At 41.3% G+C, this 25,345-nt stretch overlaps 2 protein-coding genes across 3 annotated transcripts in view; one reads left to right on the top strand and one right to left on the bottom strand.

Moving 5' to 3' along the window:
* NSMCE2 (NSE2/MMS21 homolog, SMC5-SMC6 complex SUMO ligase) overlaps window positions 1-22,920 on the bottom strand; it is a 231,119-nt gene extending 208,199 nt beyond the window's left edge. Inside the window, exons 1-2 of one of the 2 annotated variants that reach the window (XM_005688848.3) lie at window positions 22,802-22,920; window positions 15,718-15,894 (exon numbers count right to left, since the gene is read on the bottom strand). In XM_005688848.3, the coding sequence (XP_005688905.1) occupies window positions 15,718-15,880 (163 nt within the window). In that variant the 5' untranslated portion in view covers window positions 15,881-15,894; window positions 22,802-22,920. The remainder of the gene's footprint in view (window positions 1-15,717; window positions 15,895-22,801) is intronic. The other variant, XM_005688849.3, reaches the window with a different exon arrangement.
* The window catches only part of KIAA0196 (KIAA0196 ortholog), a 55,858-nt gene continuing 53,484 nt past the window's right edge, over window positions 22,972-25,345 (top strand). Inside the window, exon 1 of the mRNA XM_018058559.1 lies at window positions 22,972-23,156. The gene's annotated coding sequence lies outside the window, so the exon portion shown is untranslated. The remainder of the gene's footprint in view (window positions 23,157-25,345) is intronic.

Genomic DNA, 25,345 nt, shown 5'->3' with positions numbered 1-25,345 from the left:
AGAAGTTAAATCAGTCACCTCTTAAACACTGACAGGAAATTCAAATTTTGGCAAGTATACTATCTAAAGGTTCTTGAGAAATCCATTCCCATGGTGCTCATTGGTTGGGACCAATGAAATCCATTAAATAAACACAGAACAAAAGTTTATTAAAATCCCTGTTCATAAGGCAGTCATCTGCTTCACTTGTGCTCTAACTGTATAAAAATGTGAAGGATTTTGCTTATGTTTTGCAAAGTTCCCCTACTGGTGAGAACAGTTAAGGATGACAAGCAAAAACAAGATCACTGGAGTGAAAATGCAAATATTAATATCTTTAAATAACTGGATGAATGGGAAATTATGGTAACATGCCATCAGTTAATCAAAAGGGAAAAGAATAAAGAGAAACTGCTTCACAGTCAATCATATGAAACAATCTCTGAGTTCATCTGGATCTATAAGAAGGCTTCTGGGTATTAATAGGGATTTGATATATGAATTTAGTAGGGTTCATTACTAACTATTATTGGTATTCTCCTTCCCAATTATTAAGTATCTAAACACAGGTGCATAGTGCACCTTGGAAAAATAAGGCAGATACAGGGAAATTCTTTGAAATTCAACAAACTCCAAAATAACCCAAGGACTCCGGAAGGCTCCATCCTAAGAGAGTAGAGAGCACTAACAAAAAGTGCATCTTCTGTGTAACAGACCACATAATCTCTTTTTGCAACCAGTTTAAATATCTATTTCAGTCTGTCCCAAAGGTGCTCTGATCCTCTGTGCTTGAAATTAAATCCCATACTAATTTTTCTGAAACTAGAACACACTTCTGCTTCAGAAACCATCATAGACGTCATTTCGTTCCTACTGAGAAGATAATGCCCACCCCCAATCCCTTTCCCCCACACAAACTTGGCCATCACAACACATTTTCTCAGAGTCATTCTCCATTCCAATGGGAAAGTATATATTTTACAATTATTTATCCACCAATTCTCTTTATTATCAAGGTAAGTGTTTACAGGCTGACAAGCCAAGGTGAAAAGTACATCCGGCATGACAAAGTGCATAAACTGTCTCAAACTAGGAACAACTGTGAAAAGGAGATATTGGCCATATTTTACCCACAAAGAAAAAGCAGCTCAAAGAACTGAAGAAACTGGTTTAAAGTTACACAGATAGTAGATAACAGAACTTGCATTTTAACTCAGGGAATTTGTATAATATTAAATTTGTACAATATTTACTTTATACAATACTAATTCTCAACCAAGAGCTCCAAAGGAACATTCCCCTCTGTAAAGGGCCCAAATAACTATTAACATTTTTTTTTTTAAACCTGCAGTGGTCAAAAAGTAATTGACCTGAAACTAACAACGATTTTTCAATTAAAAAAAAAAATCTAATGAAAACAGCTCTGTGGACTCTTCGGAGATTGAATAAAAACTATTAACTGACAGTAAAACAAGGAAACAAATAAATGAGAGGATGTGTTCAAAAATTTGGAAAAAAAGGTAACTGACCAATAAAATGTGAGTGCTTTGTGCCAAGTATTGTGGAGGGCATTTTATACATGTTATTCAATTCTCACATCAACCCTAAATAAGGTGGGAATAAAGGAGCTGTTTGTGGGCCCACAATCAAATACTCATTAGATATTAGGACAATATTATCCCCTATTTTACAGATGAAGAAGCCAAAACCTCAAGTCTCCATGCTATTAACTTTCAGACCTGGTTCTTCAAAGTCCTAAATTATTCTACCTAGCCAACCAAAGTATTTTGCTGCCCTATCGGGCAAAAAGGAAAAGAAGGAAGGAAAGTGGCAGTAACCGAGGCCTTCCTACTGCAGGATGAAATGTACTACGTCATCTTGCTGTAATGGTACTAAAGCTCTAACACATGGTGCTAAAAATCTGAGAAGGGCCAAACTGCAGCTAGTCTTCAAGGTGAACTACTTGCACCTCCCTGGATCTGTCAGGTATTGGGAAGCAATTCTTCATGTGCCTCACACATCTCTGCACAATGCGCGGAAGCAAGACCTGCCCTTTTGTCCCAGACTATCTTTCAAGGATGTTTGTATAATGAACAAAGCTTTGGAAGACTAAGACAGAGCAAGAGTCTCACTCCAGAGCAAAAGTCAGGCAGGCTTACTGCCTACTAAAAACATCTGAGTTCCCCAAGCTTAAGGTTCCTCAACTCCAACACAAGCCCACTGCAGTATCGCTCTTGAGCTCTGGAGCTGTTCCCTGTCAACCCTGAAAGGACTCAGATTGGGAGTGAACCTACAGGAGGTAGGTAGAATCACAAGGCTTGATGTACCACAGAAAAGGCCTCTGTCTCAGTCTCAGGAGTCTCCTGCCCTCTGCCAGCATCCATCCAACCATGGCAGGCTAACTTGATGGCATCCACTTAGGGTAAAACCCCAGACCCTCCACAGACCTTGACACCAAACTCTTTGGACCACTTTTCACCTTTGCTTTCCTCGGAGGTACCCTCTCCCACTCTACAGAAACCGCTATTCATCTTCTGGTCATCATCTTCTACCTGAAACTCCTCCGGAAGGTCCTTAGCTAGGATTTACTAACCCCACAGTGCCCCCATTGTTTACTATACATACTGTACTCTCACAGCGCTTTTAAAGTTTTATTTTACTTACTCATTTGTGTGCTGTACCAGTTAATCAATTTGTTGCCTCTCCCAGCTCAAAGCTTATCTTTTTATACATGCTCTGTGGTAATGAATGAAATTGCTTTAAGCATTTCTTCTTACAGTGAGCAGAATGTTAAACTTTCTCAAAGGGGGTAGTGCTGGAGGACACTGCAGGAGGAAGGGAGCTCTGCAGAGAACATCACACTTAATGATGAAAGACTGAATGTTTCTGTCCTAAGATAAGGAACACATTAAGATGCCTGTTGCGGTTCCCAAATGGCTCAGTCGTAAAGCATCCACATGCCAGTGCTGGAGATGCGGGTTCAAGCCCTGGGTCAGGAAGATCCCCTGGAGAAGGAAATGGCAACCCACTCCAGTATTCTTGCCTGGAAAATTCCAGGGACAGAGGAGCCTGACGAGCTAGAGTCCATGGGGTTGCCTAAACAACAAGGATGCCTGTTCCTGCCACTTCTATTAAACACTGAATTTACCGCAGGTTCTAGCATCAGGCAAGAAAAAGAAATAAAAAGACTGGAAAGGAAGACATGAAACTATTTCTATTCACAGATGACATGATCTTGCATAAAGAAAATCCTACCACATCCATTAAAAACACACATATATATACACAATATACATATATATATATATAAACTAATAAGTGAGTTCAGCAAGATTGCGGGATACAAGATCAAATAAAAATCAATTGTACTTTCAAAATTTGCAATGAACAATTTGAAAATGAAATTAAGAAAATAATTTCATTTACAACAGCACCAAAAAGAATAAGACGCTTTAGAATAAATTAACAAAAGAAATGTAAAACTAATGCTCTGAGAACACTGTTGACAGAAATTAAATAAGATCTAAATAAATGCAATCCCATCAGAAACCCAGCTGTCTTCTTTGTAGACACTGATAGGCTGATCCTTAAATTCATATAGAATTACAAGAGACCCCAAAGACCCAAAACAATTTTGTAAAAGAAGAGCAAAGTTGGAGGACTATACTTCCCAACTTCAACTCTTACTACAGACCTACAAAACGCTGCGGTACCGGCATAAGGACAGGACTACAGAATTCTATCAATGGAACAGAATTAATTGAGAGACCAAAAATTATCATGTATGCCAATGGTCAACTGAATTTCAACAAAGAGGAACAAAGACTACTGGAGAAGTCTTATTCCTTCTCACTGGAGAAGGAATGGTGCCGGGACAACTGGGCAGTTACATGCGAAAGAATGAAACTGGACCACTAACTCAAACCATGTTCAAAATTCACTCAAAATTTAATATAATAGCTAAAGCTATACAACTCCTGGGAAAAAACTAAGCATAAATTTGCAAGACCTTTGATTTAGCAATGAATTCTTAGGTATGACATCAAAACCACAGGCAACAAAAGAAAAAACAGATAATTGCACTTCATCAAATAAACTTCTATGCCTCAAAGACTACTATCAAGAAAGTGAAAAGACAACGTGCAGAATGAGAAAAAAATTACAAATCATTTATTTGATAATGTACTGATACCTAGAAAACAAAGAATTCTATAACTCAGAAACAAATAACTCAATACAAAAATGGGCAATGGATGTGAGTAGACATTTCTCCAAAGATGATGCACAAATGTCCAGAAAGAACATGAAAAGAAGTTTCATATCACTGCTCATCAGGGAAATGCAAATCAAATGTGTAGAACAGCATTTCTTAATAACATACAAATAACAATTTATTAATAACCACAATGTGATGTCTATCAGTGTACATAGAAAATGTATACCCAAAGAGTGGAATACTATTTAGCCATAAAAAAGGGCAATTAACTGGGAGGGGGTTAAAAGAAAGCTAGGTTAGTTATCCTAAGTAAAATCCCATCAAGAGCAATAATGAAACAGCAGTGAGATCATTTTTAATCAACCTCATTATGGCCCAGATGCTGCTAGAATCAGGGGAAGAGCAGATCCAAATGGTAATGAAGCCTCCTCTCAACTTCAGTCTAGGCTTAAGTGCCAACTCAAAAATGCCTTTAAAGAAATTCATGCAAGGAATGCCTCTTGCGAGCTGGTCACATGCAAAAGTGAAGCAAGACGCACATCTGTTTGGAACTTGCCCCAAGGGCCTCTAGTTCTTCTCCAAATTGGGTTCATAACTCCCACCCACAGAGAGAAAGCCAGTGCCTGGAGCAGCACTCAGGGAGAAGCAAATTAGCATTTCCAAGGTCAACTGCTGACAGGCCTAATGGTTTACAGCAACCAAAATATTCTGGCTGCTTAAGTTAAGAGGCTTCGCTTGCTCAACACCAGCAAGAAACTAATTTAGCACAACTACAAAATATGAAAATACTGTAGGTGTGGAGTCAAATCAGCATGTGACAGTTCAAACAGAAACAAATATTAATAGGATCTGCAGAAGTAAGTAATTTTAAGCTAGTTAAACAATTTTGGGAAAAACCTAAAATACCAATCTCACCAGTGGTAGAGGACTGATAAGAATTAAAAAAAGAAAAGAGAGAGAGAGAGAGAAATCAACAGATAATATATTATCCTATTTTACCAACTGGTTTAACGTGAATACTCACCAAAACCACTTTTAAAAATCTGCAAAACTAACTGATTTAACTACCATTAAAATTTTCTGCCCTCCTCAGAGACTCAACGGAAACTAAAATGCCCTCTGTACTTGCTGCTATTACAACTGCCACTTCTAACATGGAACTATTAAGCATCTGAAACATTGCTAGTCCAGACTAAGAAAAGAATGTGGGTACAAAAATAACTCAACTGTCATATTGATTATATGTTGAGATAATATTTTAGACAACATTAGATTAAATAAAATATTACTAAATTATTGTCTCCTCTTTTTTCTTACTTTTTGTAATGAGGATACTAAAAAATTTTAATTAAACATGTGGCTCACATATTTTTACTGGACAGTGCTGCTACATATAAATAATACTTTACATTTATGAGGCACACACATACGTAATTTCAGGTGTAAAGTAGAGAAACAGGGAGAAATGGATCTCGATAATAAATATCTTCTGTACAATAATCAAATTGGTTTCATCTTTTAATCACCAATCTAATAAAACCTCCTTTCTGCTTACTGAAAGACAAACTTTTATGTCTTTTAAAAAGGACCTGATGTTTCAAAAATGATTCTAAAGTATGTTCTACTTCTGCTATGAACTGTCTCCTTTTCCTAAAATTAAAATAGTCTTAATTCTTTTCAGTGATCAAAGATACATGATAAAGCGCCAATCTAATTTTAAAATCTAATCAAGTGACTCCATTTCGGTTTTTTCTGTGGTAGTCATTTTCATACCTGTTAGGTCTTTGAAACCAAACCCCTGCTTTTGCTTCAAAGATTTTTTAAAAAGTAAAATCAACACAAAGATTGTTCTCCAGCATCTAGAAAAATGCAGGCAGTATTGAGGTACTATACAAACTCTGTTTTAAAAACTAAAATAGGACTCATTTACTATTTCAAAAAGTAACATCCCAATGTGAAGGGGAGAGCTTAGCAAACAGGAGAGCACAGCAAGCAATTATTTCCACACATTCCATCACGTGTAGAAACCATGCCAACTCTCAGGTTGTTCAAGTCAGGGGAAGAAAGAGAATCTGGAGGTGTTGGAATGGCTGGAAATTTATGGAGTGAGAGTGCAGAGTAACACGAGGTGAGGTGAGGCCAGCGACAGCCCAGACTTTCCTCTCTGTGGGTCTTAAAAAGGAAACAGCCCGGCTTTCTGACTAAGGAAGGCAACAGGAAAGGAAAACACACTTCACACTTTCTAACGTCCCCGAACTGTCCCCACTACAGCTGGCCCACCGATAGAGTTAAACCTACTGTTCATATTTGTGTGAACAGCTGGTTTTTAAATGTTATCGACAACAACAAGATTCACTAAGGTAGAATGGTAAGTAATAAATATGAGATGTACTTTTCTATTTTGTGACAGGGCCAGCCTCTATCTCTGGTAAATGAACTGAGTAACCTGGATAAATAGAAATAAAGCCAGTGGAAAGGAGAGGTATAGTCCTCGTTCCTTCCTGGAAGAGGTCACCTTAACCTTAATAGCCCTACCCTTCTGTTGTTCTGATAGAATCAACACATTTTTTTATATCCTTAGATATACAGAATAACTCAGGTTCCAAGTTATGAAATTTCAGTAACTTAGTGATTATACCTTTTAAACAATCTTGAACCTGCAATTAGCAAACCCAGTATGGGCCCAACGGCACCTGATTAACAAGTGTTCTGGTGCCACCTAGTGGTGTATGCTTCCCCTCAAAGGGGAAATAATGATTAGACCAGGGTTCCTGGCCCATGGAGAAGCAACATCAGCTTGTCCTAGACCTATTGAAACTTTACTACTGAGTCGCAGGAATCTGTTTCAATAAGCCCTCTAAGTTAATTCCTCCCACATTTGAGCACTACTGGATTAATCAGTACCAACACAAAAATTAAGTGCAAAGTCTTAAAAAATTAGGTTCAACAATGAACAAAAGTGCCTAATTTCTAATTTTGGAAAGCAATTTAGTTTTCTGCATTTTGAATCCAAATTATCTGTATTTAAGGAACTGCGTTAAAAGCCATTTACTAACACATTAATATACATCCAACATTTGAGAGTCCCAGTCTCTGAAAATATCCTAAGTGCACCCTGAGGTCTATGCCCCAAGGAAAGCCAGTTCAAAGGAAAGGCCAAACACAAAACAAAACAAAAATACAATGAAAGTGAAAGTTGCTCAGCCGTGCCCCACTCTTTGCGACCCTATGGACTATATAGTACATGGAATTCTCCAGGCCAGAATACTGGAGTGGAGAGATGAAAGTGAAACGATCCCTTTTCAAGGGGATCTTCCCAACCCAGAGATTGAACCAATATCTCCCGCCCTGGGGGTAGATTCTTTACCAGCTAAGCCACCAGGGAAGCCCAAGAGCACTGGAGACGGTAACCTATTCCTTCTCCGTCATATCTTCCCGAGCCGTGAATCAAATCGGGGTCTCCTGCATTTCAGGTGGATTCGTTACCAGATGAGCTACCAAGGAAGCCAAGCCCAAGAAAGTGAAAGTGTTAGTCGCTCAGGCTCTTTGCAATCTCATGGACTGTAGCCCACCAGGCTTCTCAGTCCATGGAATTCTCCAGGCAAGAACACTGGAGTCAGCTGCAATTCCCTCCTCCAGGCGATCTTCCCAACCCAGGGATCAAACCCAGATCTCCTATATTGCAGGCAGATTCTTCACCGCATGAGCCACCTTAAGAAAAAGCATCAACTGTTATCAGGATATCAGGTTATGGCCTCTTAAGGGGGCCCACCTGAAAAAGGGGAACACATGAAAAGCCAAGGTGGTAGAACACCGGCGGGTTTTAAATAGAATCACCAAAGAGCTTCCCAAGGGGCACAGTGGTGGAGAACCCAGCTGCCAGCGCAGGAGATGCAAGAGACACGGATTCCATCCCCGGGCTGGGCAGATCCCTTGGAGAAGGGAACGGCAACCAGCTCCAGAGTTACTGCCCGGAAAATTCCATGAACAGAGGAACCTGGCGTGCTACAGTCTGTGGGGTAGCCACAAAGAGTCGGACATGGCTGAGTGATGGAGAGCACACTGATGATAACACCCCCTAATAATACCAGACATTGCAAAGGTCCACTGTTTATATCTGCTCCTATGCAACTATGTGGAGAAGGCAATGGCAGCCCACTCCAGTACTCTTGCCTGGAGAATCCCATGGATGGAGGAGCCTGGTGGGCTGCAGTCCATGGGGTCGCTAAGAGTCGGACAAGACTGAGCGACTTCACTTTGACTTTTCACTCTCATGCATTGGAGAAGGAAATGGCAACCCATTCCAGTATTCTTGCCTGGAGAAGCCCAGGGACGGGGGAGCCTGGTGGGCTGCCGTCTATGGGGTCGCACAGAGTCGGACACGACTAAAGTGACTTAGCAGTAGCAGTATGCAACTATGTTATAAAGTAATCAAGAGAAAAGCAGGTCTGATGAAGGCTTGCTGAAGTGTTTATTTTCTATGTAGGTCTTAGAGGAGAACTCGGTTACTTTAAATAACTTAAAACAACTGGGATTCATTAAGAGAAGTTCCACAATGCATCTAGTTGTTTGCATTCCCTTAAATTCAGCTTGATATTATGCTCTTCTTGGAGCGGGGAGGGGGGGACTAATTTTTAATAAGTATCTGTTTATTTATAATTTAAAAGCTATATGCTTGAAGTAAAAAAACTGGATCAAGAGATATATGCCCAATATGACTACTGGTTGACAGAGTCACAATTAAGTATATATACCATCCTTTACTCCATGGCTTAAATGACAAACCTATCACTTAAAAGAAAAAAATCAACTCTTTAAAGGCTAACCATACAAAACCAAGCCTCAAATATGACAGGTAACATCACAGACATTAATATCGATTGCATAAAATATAAAGGAACTGCAATAAAAGATAGAGAAAATATACCCCCAAAATGCCTCTGACATCACTAACAGCTGGTAAGAATTACTGCCATCCACTGAGGGTCATCAGAAAGAGAGGGGCTGAAATCAGGCCAAACTGGTTTTAAATTCAAATCCCCTAACTGTCACTAGGGTGTGTGCCTGTGGTAAGTTATTTCAACTCAGTGAGCCTCATTTCCCCATGTATAGAGTGAGGATAAGACTACCCCGTTCAGTGATTTTCACCACCTTGCCTGTTTGCCTGCCTTCTCAGTCGTGTCCAACTCTTTGCAACCCTATGGACTGTAGCCTGCCAGACTCCTCTGTCTATGGGATTTCCCAGGCAAGAATACTAGAGAGAGTTGTTATTTCCTTCTCCAGGAGATCTTCCGGACCCAGGGATCGAACCAGCGTCTCCTGCATTGGCAGGCCAGGTCCTTAACCACTGCACCATGTGGGATTTTCACTGCATGCACCTTTATTTAATAGTATCGGCCCACAGTCAGCTCTCCTAGCTCGCTTTTCTTCACCCACTTCAACTCTTACATCAGGAGGTGAGGCATGTTCCCAGATCAAGACTAAACAATACAATAATGGTGGTGATACATTTAATAGTATCTCATATGTATCTCCAGGACACAAGTCAACAGTACATGGAATTTTATCAGCTGAGGAAAAGGCTTCCATACAGGACAGAGAGAGAACAAATAAAATAACTACACCAGTGATAAAAGTATGCTTCCCCCAGAGTTTGCTCAGATTAATGTCCACTGAGTCAGTGATACTATCTAACCATCTCATTCTCTGCTGCACTCTTTTTCTTTTGCCTTCAATCTTTCCCAGCATCAGGATCTTTTTCAATGAGTCAGTTCTTTGCACCTGGTGACCAAAGTATTGGTGCTTCAGCTTCACCATCAGTCCTTCCAATGAATATTCGGAGTTGATTTCCTTTAGGATTGGCTGGTTTGATCTCCTTGCTGTCCAAGGGACTCTCAAGAGTCTTCTCCAAAAAAAAAAACGAAGAGTCTTCTCCAGCACCACAGTTCAAAAGCAGCAGTTCTTCAGTGCTCAGCCTTCTTTATGGTCTAACTCTCACATCTGTACATGAAAAATGCTACTGGAAAAACCATAGCATTTGACTCTACAGGCCTTTGTTGGGTATGTAACGAAGCCTCCATAAAAACCCAAAAGGATGGGGTTCGGGGAGCTTCTGGGTTGGTAAACACACAGAGGTGCTGGGAGGGTGGCAGGCTTGGGGAGGGCACAGGAGGTCTGTGCCCTTTCCCACTCACCTTGCCCTAGGCATCTCTTCCACCTGGCTGTTCCTGAGATGTACCCTTTTATAATAAATCAGCAATCGAGGACGTAAACTGCTTTCCTGAGTTCTGTGAGCTGCTCCAGCTAATTCTATCAATAGAACCCAAAGGGCAGACTTACAGGACTGAGTCCATAGCTTGTGAGATCTGACACTAACTCCAGGTATAGTGTCAGAACCAAACTGAACTGTAGGACACCCAGCTGGTGGCTGCAGAGATTTGGAGAACTGCTTAGAGTGGGGAAAAACACCTAGACATTTGATAGCTGGAAGTGTCAGAAGCATTGTGAGTAGCAGAGTAGAAACAGTGCAGTTTTCCCCACCCCTGGGAACTATGAAGACACAGGCAAAATGACTGAGCTCTTCTAGAGACCTGGATTTTTAATATTCTGTAGGCCACACCTTTATACTTTTAACACTACAGATACCGTAATTTTCAATAGTCTTCATATATTTAAGTTATAATAATCTCTTGCTTTTATAATTGGCTCCAGTTACAAAGTGATATAAGACATACGAACATTGGCTTCTTATGGTTACTGTTATTTTTATTGTCTTTTGGCCACCACCCCACTACCATTACTTTCTTCTAACTACTGCTTCTCCTCAATAACATTATTACGGAAGAAAGTATAACAGTGAGGCCCAAAAGAAACCTTCCCCGTAACTAGAGTCCTGGCTGTAGGAAGCAGTTCTTTAGACAAAGAAATTTATTACAATATAATGAAAATCCAGATCTTCCTAAGAAAATAAGTCTTGAGAATGTGACGTCAGTATGTGCTGGCTTCTCAAACCATTAAGTAATTCTGAAAATAAATTTAACATAAAGGATTTAAGTAAAATAATTATTCCTTTTTCACAAAATTAGATGATGAGTGAGAGGGTTATGGGTGGTCATAATTTTCTTTTTCTATTCATCAAATTTTCAGATTTAGGAATGTCTTATTTCAGGAGGAAAACTAGAATACTACCACAAAAGCATTCAAATTGAGAAGTATGCACTCAAATGCTTAATGTTTGCAAAACTTCCATTATTCATGAAGAGGACAAATTTCCAAGAACACACAATTTCTTAACTCTGACCACTGTTCTTTATGGAGAAGGCAATGGCAACCCACTCCAGTACTCTTGCCTGGAGAATCCCATGGACAGAGGAGCCTGGTGGGCTGCAGTCCGTGGGGTCGCTAGGAGTTGGACACAACTTAGCAGCTTCACTTTCACTTTTCACTTTCATGCACTGGAGAAGGAAATGGCAACCCACTCCAGTGATCTTGCCTGGAGAATCCCAGGGACAGTGGGGCCTGGTGGGCTGCTGTCTATGCGGTCGCACAGAGTCAGACACGACTGAAGCGGCTTAGCAGCAGCAGCAGCAGCTGTTCTTTATTCATCATTAACTCTCAAGTAACTGTCACAAAGTGAAAACTCTGTTTCTTGCCTGGATGGTGTAAGGTGTGAAAAATAAAAGGAATCAGGTTTAAAAAGGTGATGATTCTTAGCTGGAATACAAATTCCAGATACAAGAAAGAAAACTGATTATCATTCAGTCAATTCACCGTATCACTCCTATCAGTCAAGATGCACTGGCTGCAAGGGGAGGAAACCCGTCCACCATCGTTTAACCAAAAAGGAACTGATTTTCCTGCCATTATGAGTCTAGAAATAGTACAGGGTCAGCACAATGACCCCAAAAGATCCCAGCTTCTTCCTTCCACAGCCAGACTCAACTCTGCCTTTGTAAACAGAAGACGCTAAAGCCCAGGAAATGCACAAATGTCCAAGGAAAGTTGTTGAAAACTCCACTTGCAGAAAAGGACAAAAGCTGATGGGCTGTTTCAGAAAAAGCCTTGCAACCTCACTTTGGAATTTCAAAGGGAGAAGGAAAAGAAGAGGAAACGGGAGAGGGAGAAGAAAGGAAAATCAGATACTGTCAACCTCAACAAAATAACCAAAACTTTCTGAGCTAAATATCACTAAATGTTACTTCAATATTATCCAACTGCTGCAAATGCCACTTGAAGGACAAAATCAATTTTCAATAAAGTGTAATGGTTAAGGGTAGAAACCCTGCAGTCAAATCCCTTATGCTCAAATCTCAACTCCCACTGCTGAGCAACTGTGTGACCTTAGGAAGGTACTCAGCTTCACTAAGCCTCAGTGGCTCATAGCGGGGATAACAATAGCCCTTACTTTGCAGGATCACAGGTCAGACCAAGTGAGACAGCACCAGTAGAAACAGCACAGTGCCTGCACACGTCTGATGCATGTACCAAACCCAGCTCTGGCCTTTGGAGCAGGATGGCCATCACCATCACCGCTGTACCCTGGCATAGTTCAACAGACATCCAGTCCCCGCCTGACCTCAATAACAGAAGTCTTTCTGCTCTGCTTCTTTCAGCAAGCCACAGAAACAAAGCAGTATAGAGCAGTGAAATCTGAAAGCTCTCCATCAGAATTTTCTCATCTACTGAATCCTTGGGCAATTTAAATATGCATCTTTTTCTTCTTTACTTCCAAATGTTCCTCACATATTCAGCAAGAATCAGATATTTCACAGATAAAAAATTATAAGTACAAAATTCAAAGAAAATTACCTATCTTTGAGCAAGTTACAGAACTAAGGCTGTAACTGGGACTAAAGCCCATATCGGGATAATTTTAAGTCCTTCATTTAAGTGGCAATTTTGGCTCTGTCTCTTAAAAGTCTTTCATCTACTGTTGGAGACTGAGTTAGCATCAAATTTACTTAAATGCCGAGTGTTTTTCTACTCTCTGGATCCTTGGACAGCACCTCAGTCTGGTGCCAAGCGAAGACTGCTCTCCTAACAAGCATCTGCTCAATTACTCCAGTGGGGGTCATTCTAGGCCTCCTGTCTGTATGCAGTTTCTCCTGTCACCTAAATCTTGCTCACAGGCACTCCAGTTCAGGTTCATAACCAGCTGTTCTCAGGGTGTGGTTCCCAAGACCCTTCCACAAGGTCCACAGGATCAGAACTCTTTTCATAGTAACTGTCAGACCTGTAATGGAGTAGCTGCAGCAGAGACCACATGGCCCACAGAGTTTAAGATATTTGTCATCTGACCCCTGATGGGAAAACTCTGCCAATCTCTGCTTTAGGGCATGAATCTTTCAAAAAGTGATGCTTATGTTTCCTCTTAAATGACACAGAAGATGTTGCATTTTGCATCAAAATATACATCTTATTAAACAAACAAAACAAAAATGAAGTTTGTATTAAAAACACTCAGAAATCTTCAAACCAAATCCTGAAAAAAAAAAAACTGATACAACCCTCCAGGAGGTTATGTAACAGCTCTTCTCTCATGGTTTAAGATTTTATTATGAGTTTCCCCAGGACTACCTACCAAAGCCAAATCTCCATCAGCATCAAAAAGAGACTACAAATCAGGCTGGACAGGGGTAAGACCTTTAGAGAATACCCACTAAAGATGGGTGACTTCTGCTGCCTTCTGTGAATGAATATCTAGTATGGATCTCACCTTCCTACCATGAGTGACTGTAAGGCTGGGCAAAACATAGGAAACAACTGCTTTCAGGCATTGAGACACCAGGCAGAGCAGAACTGGGATTCCTGAGAAATCAAGTGAGGTGAAGTCCTCTAATCGCTCTCCTCCCTGCAGAAAGGAGGAAGAATCTAAGTGGAGCACAGCAGTCTGGAAGGACCAAAGAGACAGGGACTGGAGTTCAAGTTGCTGAGCATTAGGGGTTTTGCAAGACAGGGCACACTGAGGGAGGTATGCAGAGAAAGCCCTTCAGGAATCTATACAGAGATTCCTCCTAAAAGCTAAATCGACCCTAAGTGAAGCTACACTGTGTGCGTGCTCAGTCGCTAAGCCATGTCCAACTCTTTCAGAATCCATGAACTCTAGCCTGCCAGGCTCCTCTGTCCATGGGATTTCTCTGGCAAGAATACAGGAGTTTGCCATTTCCTTCTCCAGAGGATCTTCCCCACCTAGGACTGAACCTGTGTCTCCTGCACTGTAGGCAGATTCTTTACCACTGAGAAAACTACACTAGACCTGTCCTAATGAAGTTTAACAACAAGTCTGGAATGGATCAACCTAATCCACAAATTACTTAGCTGCCAACCAAAACAAAGGTCAATACTCTTCAAAGGAAGATGACAAAATTCGGAAACTCCACAACATAATGTACTCAAGCAGCAATGGACAGGGCTGACAGAATCAGCAGACAAGGATATTAAAACAGACAAAGATATTATAAATACACTTCATGTGCTCAAGAATACAAAAGAAAACTTGAGCATAATGAAGAGAAAAATACGATTCCATTTAATTCTTTTTTATATCTTCTAAAGCTCAAAAAAGTCTCTGAAATTAAAAGTCCCCTGGATAGACTTAGCATATTAGACCCTTGAAAAGACAGGACTAATGAACTTGAAGACACAGCAAAAGAAACTATTCATACTGAAGCCAAGGAGAAAAAAAGACTTGAAAAAAATCACCCAGGCCTCGGTGACTTATGGGACAGTACCAAGCAGTCTAACAATACATGCGATTGGAGCCCCAGAAGGAGAAGGGAGAGAAATAGCAGCAGAAATTTTTTTCCAAATTTGATCAAAACCATAAGTCTACAAATCCATAAAGCTCAAAGAACATCACAGAGAATAAACAAAGTAAATCACATCAAGGCATATCACAATCAAATTGCTGAGAAACAGTGATAGTAAAACGAAAGAAGAAACATTATGTTGCGCCCCTGCTTCTATATGTGATAGATACAAAATAAAAATAAATCTAAACCAAACAAAGCAAATACTATCTTCCTAGATCTTTTCATCAAAAAATTGTGGTCAAGTTCAGGAAAACTGAACTTTTCTCATTTTATTGTAGAGGCCTTCCTTTACGAGCACCCCTAGCATCAGCTTAGGCTGTCTACTGAGTAATTAAGCATGAACAAAATATAGTTAAATTACTGAAAAATAACTATCACGATGCTATATACCATACAGTTCACAAATATCACATACTTTTGATTGCATGTTCCTTGAGATCAGAAACCTTCATGTTTCAGCACATAAATTTCTAGTGCAGTTTCTAGTGGTTTGAACATAAGGGTTTGAACACTTGAGTCAATCTCATCTCATCCTCAGTACATTACTATGCGGTGTACATACAAGATGAGAACACAAGATGCCCAGAGGGTTAAATGAGTGTACCAAGCTCACCCAAAAGGTGAGCGGTATCTCACATCCCTAGAGCAATGCCACTGCACAGGGTTACCTCAAAACAGACACAAAAGAAAGAAGTTTTAATTATTACTTACTCTGAGTTTCCACGAGATCCAAAGCCACACTAGAAGCTGTGTCCATTCCAGAGCTGATACAGGATTGGAAGTTTTTCAAGGAGGAGAGTGCAGATTCCACACCACTGAAGGATATAAAACCAGTTGAACCTGAACCTGAACTTGAAGTGGAACGCCCCGGCATCTTGAAATTATTACCTAGGTTTTCAAACACAGTGAAATGAGATTTATGAATAAGAATAATAACTGCATAGAAAAACAGAACCACTAGAAATATCCATATGACTGTACCTAGTATCTCTACAAATGCTACACTATTCTATATCCCTTGAAAGGATATCAAAGCATTGTGCCATTATCTGGGCCACCAAACACAATATCTGCCCTTTAATATACAGGGAAGGTAGGTGTTCTCATTTTTTAAAGGAAGGATAATACCCTCTTGCAAAAGATTCCCTGATTCTCTAAAGAATTCAACAAGAGCTCAGTTCCCAAAAACCTAAAACAAAAATGGGTCAGAAAGAGTAGACTGCTCATATGATACATTTTTCCAAAAAAAGGAAATAGTAGCAATAAAATAGTTTAATAAGGGAGAATTTTCAAAACCAGCAATTTTTAACTTATGTGACATATAAGTACTGATTTTAAGGCAGTGAATTAGAAGCCACCTCCAGGCCCTGGCATAAAAACCAAACTCTCTCTCTACACCATCAAATTTCACAGCTTGAAACTGACAAGCAATGACCTTAGAAGTCACATACTGAAGATGGAGAATCACCAAAAGGAAGGAGCCTAGGTTCCCACATCACTGCTTGGAGGAAAACTGTCCACCAGTCAGGTTCCACGCATGAAAGAAATCGAAAAGAACTTCAGTTTTCCAAAGCCATTTAGATTTGGGGATACATCTATTATTATAACACCAATTGCTGTTCAAAAAACACAACCCTGCAAGGACCAAATGATACGGTTCAAGTATTCAGTCATCTGGGAGGTCAATCTAGATTCTAGTGTAAGTCTAAATTGTCCAGAACAGCACTATCTAAAAAAACTTCTTTCCTCCATGACAAAAATGTTCTTCCTATAGTCTGCATTGTCCAATATGGAAGCCACCATGCATGTGGGATTATTATTTAGCAGTGATTACTGATGGTCACAATAGCATCAGTAGCCTGACAGAAGAACTGAGTTTTAAATTTTATTTCATTATAACCAATTTAAATTTAAATAGCCACACTGTAAGTCAACTACACTTTCAAAAAAATAGTAACATATCCACATTGAAACAGATTTCAGTTCAGTTCAGTTACTCAGTTGTGTCTGACTCTTCGCGACCCCATGAATTGCAGCACTCCAGGCCTCCCTGTCCATCACCAACTCCCGGAGTTCACTCAAACTCATATCCATCAAGTCGGTGATGCCATCCAGCCATCTCATCCTCTGTCATCCCCTTCTCCTCCTGCCCCCAACCCCTCCCAGCATCAGAGTCTTTTCCAATGAGTCAACTCTTCACATGAGGTGGCCAAAGTATTGGAGTTTCAGCTTCAGCATCAGTCCTTCCAATGAACACCTAGGACTGATCTCTTTTAGAATGGACTGGTTGGATCTCTTCGCAGTCCAAGGGACTCTCAAGAGTCTTCTCCAACACCACAGTTCAAAAGCATCAATTCTTCGGCACTCAGCTTTCTTCACAGTCCAACTCTCACATCCATACATGACTACTGGAAAAACCATGGCCTTCAGTAGACGGACCTTTGTTAGCAAAGTAATGTCTCTGCTTTTTAATATGCTATCTAGGTTGGTCATACAGAGAAGGCGATGGCACCTCACTCCAATACTCTTGCCTGGAAAATTCCATGGATGGAGGAGCCTGGTAGGCTGCAGTCCATGGGGTTGATAAGAGTCGGACACAACTGAGCGACTTCCCTTTCACTTTTCACTTTCATGCACTGGAGATGTAAATGGCAACCCACTCCAGTGTTCTTGCCTGGAGAATCCCAGGGACGGGGGAGCCTGGTGGGCTGCCGTCTATGGGGTCACAGAGTCGGACACGACTGAAGTGACTTAGCAGGCAGGCAGGTTGGTCATAACTTTCCTTCCAAGGAGTAAGCATCTTTTAATTTCATGGCTGTAATCACCATCTGCAGTGATTTTGGAGCCCCCAAAAATAAAGTCTGACACTGTTTCCACTCTTTCCCCACCTATTTCCCAAGAAGTGATGGGACCAGATGCCATGATCTTCATTTTCTGAATGTTGAGCTTTAAGCCAACTTTTTCACTCTCCTCTTTCACTGTCATCAAGAGGCTTCTTAGTTCCTCTTCACTTTCTGCCATAAGGGTGGTGTCATCTGCATATCTGAGGTGATTGATATTTCTCCTGGCAATCTTGATTCCAGCTTGTGCTTCTTCCAGCACAGTGTTTCTCATGATGTACTCTGCATATAAGTTAAATAAGCAGGGTGACAGTATATAGCCTTGACATACTCCTTTTCCTATTTGGAACCAGTCTGTTGTTCCATGTCCAGTTCTAACTGTTGCTTCCTGACGTGCATTTCTCAAGAGGCAGGTCAAGTGGTCTGGTATTCCCATCTCTCTCAGAATTTTTCACAGTTTATTGTGATCCACACAGTCAAAGCCTTTGGCATAGTCAATGAAGCAGAAAGAGATGTTTTTCTGGAACTCTCTTCCTTTTTCCATGATCCAGAGGATGTTGGCAATTTGACCTCTGGTTCCTCTGCCTTTTCTAAAACCAACTTGAACATCTGGAAGTTCACGCTTCACGTACTGCTGAAGCCTGGCTTGGAGAATTTTGAGCATTACTTTACTAGCATGTGAGATGAGTGCAATTGTGTGGTAGTTTGAGCATTCTTTGGCATTGCCTTTCTTCTAAACAGATTTAGATGTCTTTTTATATCAATATCAAAACTTAAAAAAAATCATTATTCTTGGTACATAGTCACATTCTTTAATCAGTTTATTAGCCATATCTGTCTTTAATACTATGACATGGGTATTTTTGAAGATGTATTATCTCAATGTGCTCTTATTATTTTCATTTTTCTTCCTGAAATTCTGTTCAAAACTGCATGTCATGCTTATGAATGTGAAGCTGTTGACACCTTCAAATGAGTCTTTTCTGAAGACTATTTTTTTAAAAAACTGTAAACTACAAGTAACCTACTGTGAAGCTCAGAAGTAAGGAAAATGTTTTCTATTCTAATCTCATTTTTCCAATAGATATATGTAAATATTTCATCACTAATATTTTTACCTATTTCTGCCTCTATTCAGAGGATCTCTGTTCAACAAATATCTTTTATAAAACCAAACTTACCAAGTAAGTTACCTATTATTATTTTTGTCAATACTCTGCTATGTGGAAACAATGCAAAAAATATATATATATTAAATAACCACATGTATCTAGTGGCTACTGCACTGGACAGCACTGTTCTAGAAATACAATTATCAAAGTATAAGATATATATACACATATACATATACTATATATATATATATATTATCACACACATACATACACACTAGGGGTTAGGCTAGTCACAGTATGAACAGGACGTATCTTCCTAGAATATTAATTTTACTTAAAGAAAACATGAAACACATTTATATTAAAACAAACATTAGTTACGTTATAGAGTAAAAGGTGGGGGCAATACTAGTAGGTGTTGACTACTAAAAAATCCAGTAGGGGTTCAACATGCAGCCTCTGGAGCCGGACTATGTGAGTTCAAAGCCTGATTTTGCCTTTAAAGTAGCTGAATAACTTGCAACAAATTATTTAACCTGTCAATGCCTGCCTTTCCATTTCTGCAACATGAGGATGATCCAGTGCCAGTATCAAGGGTTACTGGGAGGACTAAATGAGTTCACTTGTTTAACAAAACACTCAGAATAATGCCTGGCAAATCATCTTTTAAAATGAGAACAAATATCACCACTGACTTAATCATCACTGTGAGCAGCAATACAGAATAGTGCATAAGTGAAATGGACCCTGGACACCAATGCCTGGAAATTCCACCTGTCCACACCACTCAAAACTGCATCACTCTGAACAGCTTAACTTCTCTATCTTCGGTTCCCACCCTCCCCCCTACCCCATGTAAAAAGGAGATAAGCCATTATCGTAAGGATACATTAAATTTTACAGTTTTCTCAAACTTGTCTGATCTTAAGAATCAGTTGAAATACTTTTTAAAAATACAGATTAATGGATACTATCTCAGACCTACTGAATCAGTCTCTAGTGGACATTCTGAGGAAATGATATTTTTATGAAGCACCCCAAATAATTCAGGTATGGTGAACACTGAGATAATTGTGCTCTCCAAAATTCATGTTTACCATAACTTCCAAAGTGATGACATATGGAGATGGAACCTTTGGGAGATGATTAGGTTTAAGTGAGGGGGGGAGCTCTCATGATGAGATTGGCATCATTAGAAGAGGAAGAGACACAGGGCTCACTCTCTCTGTCCTTCATGTAAAGATACAGGAAGGTGGCCATCTGCAAATAAAGAGGACAGCCCTCACCAGTACTCAACTACACCAGCAACTTTTAGTCTTCAAAACTGTGAGAAATAAATTTCTGTTGCTTAAACCACCAGTCTATGATAATTTTTAACAGGAGCCTGAAGTAAGACACAATGTATATAAGGATTAAGGGCTTTCCTGATAGCTCAGTTGGTGAAGAATCCGCAATGCAGGGTTCGATTCCTGGGCCTGGAAGATCCGCTGGAGAAGGGATAGGCTACCCATTCCAGTATTCTTGGGCTTCCCTTGTGGTTCTGCTGGTAAAGAATCCGCCTGCAATGCAGGAGCCCCAGGTTCGATTGCTGGGTTGGGAAGATCCCCTGAAGAAGGGAAAAGCTACCCACTCCAATATTCTGGCCTGGAGAATTCCATGGGCTGTATAGTCCATGGGGTTGCAAAGAGTTGAACACGACTAAGCGACTTTCACTTTCACTTCTTCATCTCCATATAAGGATTAATATAATCCAGGACAAATGGAAAGCCATCCTTTTTATATGAATGCAGAATTCACATTACTCCAATGAAACTTTACACTTGCAGACAGGTGAGGAAAACATCTTTCTGTAATTCTGAACTACCGAGAGGAACGATTCAGATCCAAAAGCAAAAGAGAAATGGCTTTTCCCTACCTCTGACAGAGGAGCCTGGCGGGCAATAGTTCATAGGGTCACAGAGTTGGACACAACTGAAGTGACTTAGCATGCAAGTACAGCTAAGTACATAAGTCACAGGGCAGCCTGCCACAACAAAGAATTATTTGGTCCCAAATGTCAGTGCAGTAGTTGAGAAACCTTGGTTCAAACTAACCACTTCGTGAAGCCTTCCTCGGGGAACAGTGATTATTTTGTTCTCTATACCTGTGGTCTCAAACAAAGCTTAAAACAGGGTTACCCACTTCCTGAGTTTTTCCCCTAGCATATTATGTTGCCTTCCCTAACAGGCCTTGTCTTCATCAGTCGGTGCTGCTGTAACAAAATACCACAGACACAGTAACATATAAACAACAGAAACATTTCTACAGTTCTGGAGGTTACAACATCCAAGGTCAAGGCACCAGCACAGTCACATTCTGCTGAAGGCCCTCTTCCTGTGGTTCATGGCCAAGGTCTTCTAGTTCTGTGTCTTTACATGGTAGAAGGGGTAAGGGACCTCTCCAGAGCCTCTTTTATAAAGGTATCAAGCCTACTTGGAGGGCTCCATCCTCATGATCTAAGCACTTCCCAAAGGCTCTAGCGCCTAATTACCATCAACTTGGCTTTGGGAATTCAACATATGAACTGGGGGTGGGGTGGGAGAAAATATAAACATTCAGACCACAATGGGTCTTTAAGATTCTCTGTAGATGGGGTGGCCAATAATTAGCTAATGTAAAAATAAAAATATTCCTCTCATCTTTGAGTACAGCAAGTGGTAAACACACAAATAACCTAGACACTGTGCTGACCACCTTTAAATCCATAGGGCCCTATACAAGTTCAGCCACCAGAGCTGTACCTTCTTTTTCAATATGCAAGGTTACATCTTGCACATTGCTGAAGCGTTCTCTTATCCATACAAGCAATTGCTTGTTTTCTTCTTCATGCTACTACTATCCTCCCCCCCCAAACCACACACATATATTCTACTTTAAAGTGAAAGTAAAGTCGCTCAGTCCTGTCTTGACTCTTTGCGACCCCATGGACTATAGCCTACCAGGCTCCTCTGTCCATGGGATTTTCCAGACAATAGTACTGGAGTGGGTTGCCACTTCCTTCTCCAAGGGATCTTCCCAACCCAGGGATCGAATCCGGGTCTACTTGCTCACGTCTGCCACTCTTTCACCTTGCCAGCAACTTAAACTAGAATTCTGACATATTCCACACTACATAAATAGTTACATAAATTCCCCTCACACAAAATAGGCAACCAATAACAATTTGGAAGAGTTACATCAATAACAGAAACCATTTCTATGTCCCCTATAGCATGCCATGAACTGGTATCCCTAAGCTTTGCTCTCATTATAGTTAATCCTCACAACCATTTACAGGCGAGAAGAGAAAAGAAAACTGACGCCGGGAGAGTTTATTTCAACTATGTGCCCAAGGCCCTGCTTTGAAAGCCAGCTCAAACCAGACTTATTTAGATCAAGAATTTGGGACCTCACACTATTATATATAAACAGATAGACAATAGAGTCCTACTCTAGAGTCCCTAAGGCACAGGTAACTATATTCAATATCTTAATAATCTATAATGGAAAAGAACCTGAAATATATACATATACACATATATATCTGAATCACCTTTCTGTACACCTGAAACTAACACACTGTAAGTGAACAATATTTCAATAAAAAATAATTCATGATCCACACATTTAGAGCCAAAGGATGGAGACATGGCGTCTTGGAGAGTGAGGTCAACGGCCCCAGCCTCCCTGCTGTGACCGTGAAAAGAACCACGACCATAACCTAGGTCCACAGCTCGCAGCTCCGGGCACCAGCGGAGCGCCCGAGAAGGAGGCGACACCCCCCGTCACCCTCCCCATCGCTATCCCTCGCTCCTGCCTTACCTTGCTGCCGGATGTAGCTCTTGTCCGGCTGCGCCCGGATTCCCCGCGCCCGGACCCCAACTCCTTCCTTCACTCTCTTCCCCTGTCGCAAAAACGGCGAGCGCGGGCTCGGACGTCATCAGTAGTCGCCGGCGAGCGGTCACATGATGCCCCGCCGCCGCTCCCCGCCCCTCTGTCATGTGACAGCCGAGGGACCAGGGGCGGAAGCCGGGGTCTGGCCGGCTCAGGATAAGGGAAGGGCTGGGGGTAAAAGAGGAAGGACCCTTACGGAGACAGAGGGGTGGGGGCCCGGCGTGCAGACTCCGCGCGCGACCGCGGGCCCTGCGCGTGCGCCCTGGCGCGGCCCAGGTGACAGGTGAGTCGGGGCAGTGTGCGCGCGCCGCCTCCTTCACGTCCCCCGTCCCCTCCCCCGCCCCGGGGCTGGGCCGCGCTGGCCCAGGCGCGGGGCTGGGGGGATTTTGCGGCGTGGGGTGGGGTCTGGATGGGGGAGCCTGGCGTAAGAGGACTGGGAGTTTTCCTGGAACCGCGGCAGCAGTTCAGACTCCGCATCTCCACTCAGGTGGAAACAGTTTTCCACGCTGCTTTGGCGCTTTAGGAAGTGATGATGTTCAGCTGCTTGGTCCACATCTGATCCTTCAGGTTTCCGGGAGTAAAGCTTTGTGGACGTCGTGATTCCTCCATTTAACTCTCGAGAAACCTGAGTGGTTGGTGGAAGCTTTTACAGTTGAATTCTAGTTTTGCCATGGGCTGAGTTTGGGCAAGTCATTGTCGCTCTCTGCACCTTAATTGCCTCACCTGTGACACGCCAGTCTTTGCGTTAAAAAAAAAAAAATTCTGAGTGTCCTGATTTGTCTGTGGTAGTAAAGTAGTGAAGTGAAAGTCGCTCACTCGTGTCCGACTCTTTGCGACCCCATGGACTATACAGCCCATGGAATTCTCCAGGCCAGAATACTGGAGTGGGTAGCCTTTCGGTTCTCCAGGGGGTCTTCTCAACCCAGGGATCGAATCCAGGTCTCCCGCATTGCAGGCGGATTCTTTACCATCTGACCCACAAAGGAAGCCCAAGAATACCGGAGTGGGTACAGTTAGAAAAACAGAAAACACAGATCGGTAAGGGAACTGGGTCTCCGGATAGATTCCAAGTGCGTGGAGCTTCCTCCAGCCTAGATGGTTGCCGGGAGGAGGGAGATTCTTCCCTGCCTTTGTCCGCTACAAGGAACAGTTTCCGGTTGTTTTTTTTTTTTTTAATTGTTTCAGAATCCATGAGTCAAACTAAAGTGATTAGGCTCATTTTAGAACTTTCCTGTAAGAGATGCGCTGGTGGCTTTTATCCTGATCAACAACCGCTACAGTTTATTCCTGATAATGGATGGGTGGGGACTAGTGCTCCATTCTTTCTGTAACTGAGGTTTTTATGAAAGGATTAAACTAGATCAATCCTTTGTCCTCTGTGTAGGATAAAGAATGATTCTTCCCAGGGCACTTTAATTTTCATAATTCAGTTCTGTACTCCTTGGGCAGTTGGTATAATGCTGCCATGCTTCATTCTTGAAAGCATGTTGTCTTTTGTCTAGAATTACTTTGCAAACTAAAAATCACAGTTCCATACCAGTTCTTTAAAATGAGGTTACAGCCATTTTTCTGAGTGCCTTGTAAAAAGAAACTTAGGAAACTGAGTGGAATTTCTGGTTTCATTTCATGGCAAATAATAAGACAACCTACATTGAGATAAGTGGTCATTATGAATTGTCTTCATTCCTAGCACCAGGAGAATCTCTAAAAGGAAGATTTAATATATTATAGTTTCTTCTACCATGCTTATTCACACCTCATTCTAGAGTGATTTTTTTTTTAAGTCTCAACTAAATCTTAACATCTGTAAAGCCACCTACCTGTGATATCACTGCAACATGATTAGGCGTATTTAATGATGCTTCTTAAATTCTGTTCTTTAGGACCAGTTTTTCAGCCAACAATGGGGCTATTTACCAAAGACTGTTGTCGTTTAGTCGCGAAGTCAAATCTGACTCTTTGAGGCCCCATGGACTGCAGCCTGCCGGGCTCCTCTGTCCATGGGATTTCCCAGGCAAGAATACTGAAGTGGGTTGCCATTTCCTTCTCCAGGGTATCTTTCCAGCTCAGGGATTGAACACACGTCTCCTATCTTGGCAGATGGGTTCTTTACCACTGAAGTTGTCTACAGTGTAACTCATTGGGTAAAAAGGATTTAAATAAGACACAGGCACACCAAAGTTTTGACTTATGTCATTATCCCAGGCCTAAGCCTCCTTGTCCACATGCATGCGTGTGCCCAGTGTGTCTGTCTGTTGGGAGAGAAGGCAGGTCATGTTGCTTTGCTTTAAGCTGTTTTGGCCACACTGTCCTGTCTTAGTACTCAAATGGTAGCAGTTAGACCTGTTCATTGTAGGATTCCCCGCTTCTGAATTGAGTCTAGAATTTCATCCTGCTGAAACCTAGTTTGGTGTTCTTCAGAGGACTTCAAGTGACTTTTGTTCCCATTTTCCTTTATTTTCTCCTTCTCTC

The sequence above is a fragment of the Capra hircus genome, chromosome 14 (assembly GCF_001704415.2).
Source record: "Capra hircus breed San Clemente chromosome 14, ASM170441v1, whole genome shotgun sequence".
NCBI classification, from domain to species: Eukaryota; Metazoa; Chordata; class Mammalia; order Artiodactyla; family Bovidae; genus Capra; species Capra hircus.
Note: the sequence above shows the minus strand (reverse complement) of the source record. Positions and strands in the feature narration are given on the sequence as shown.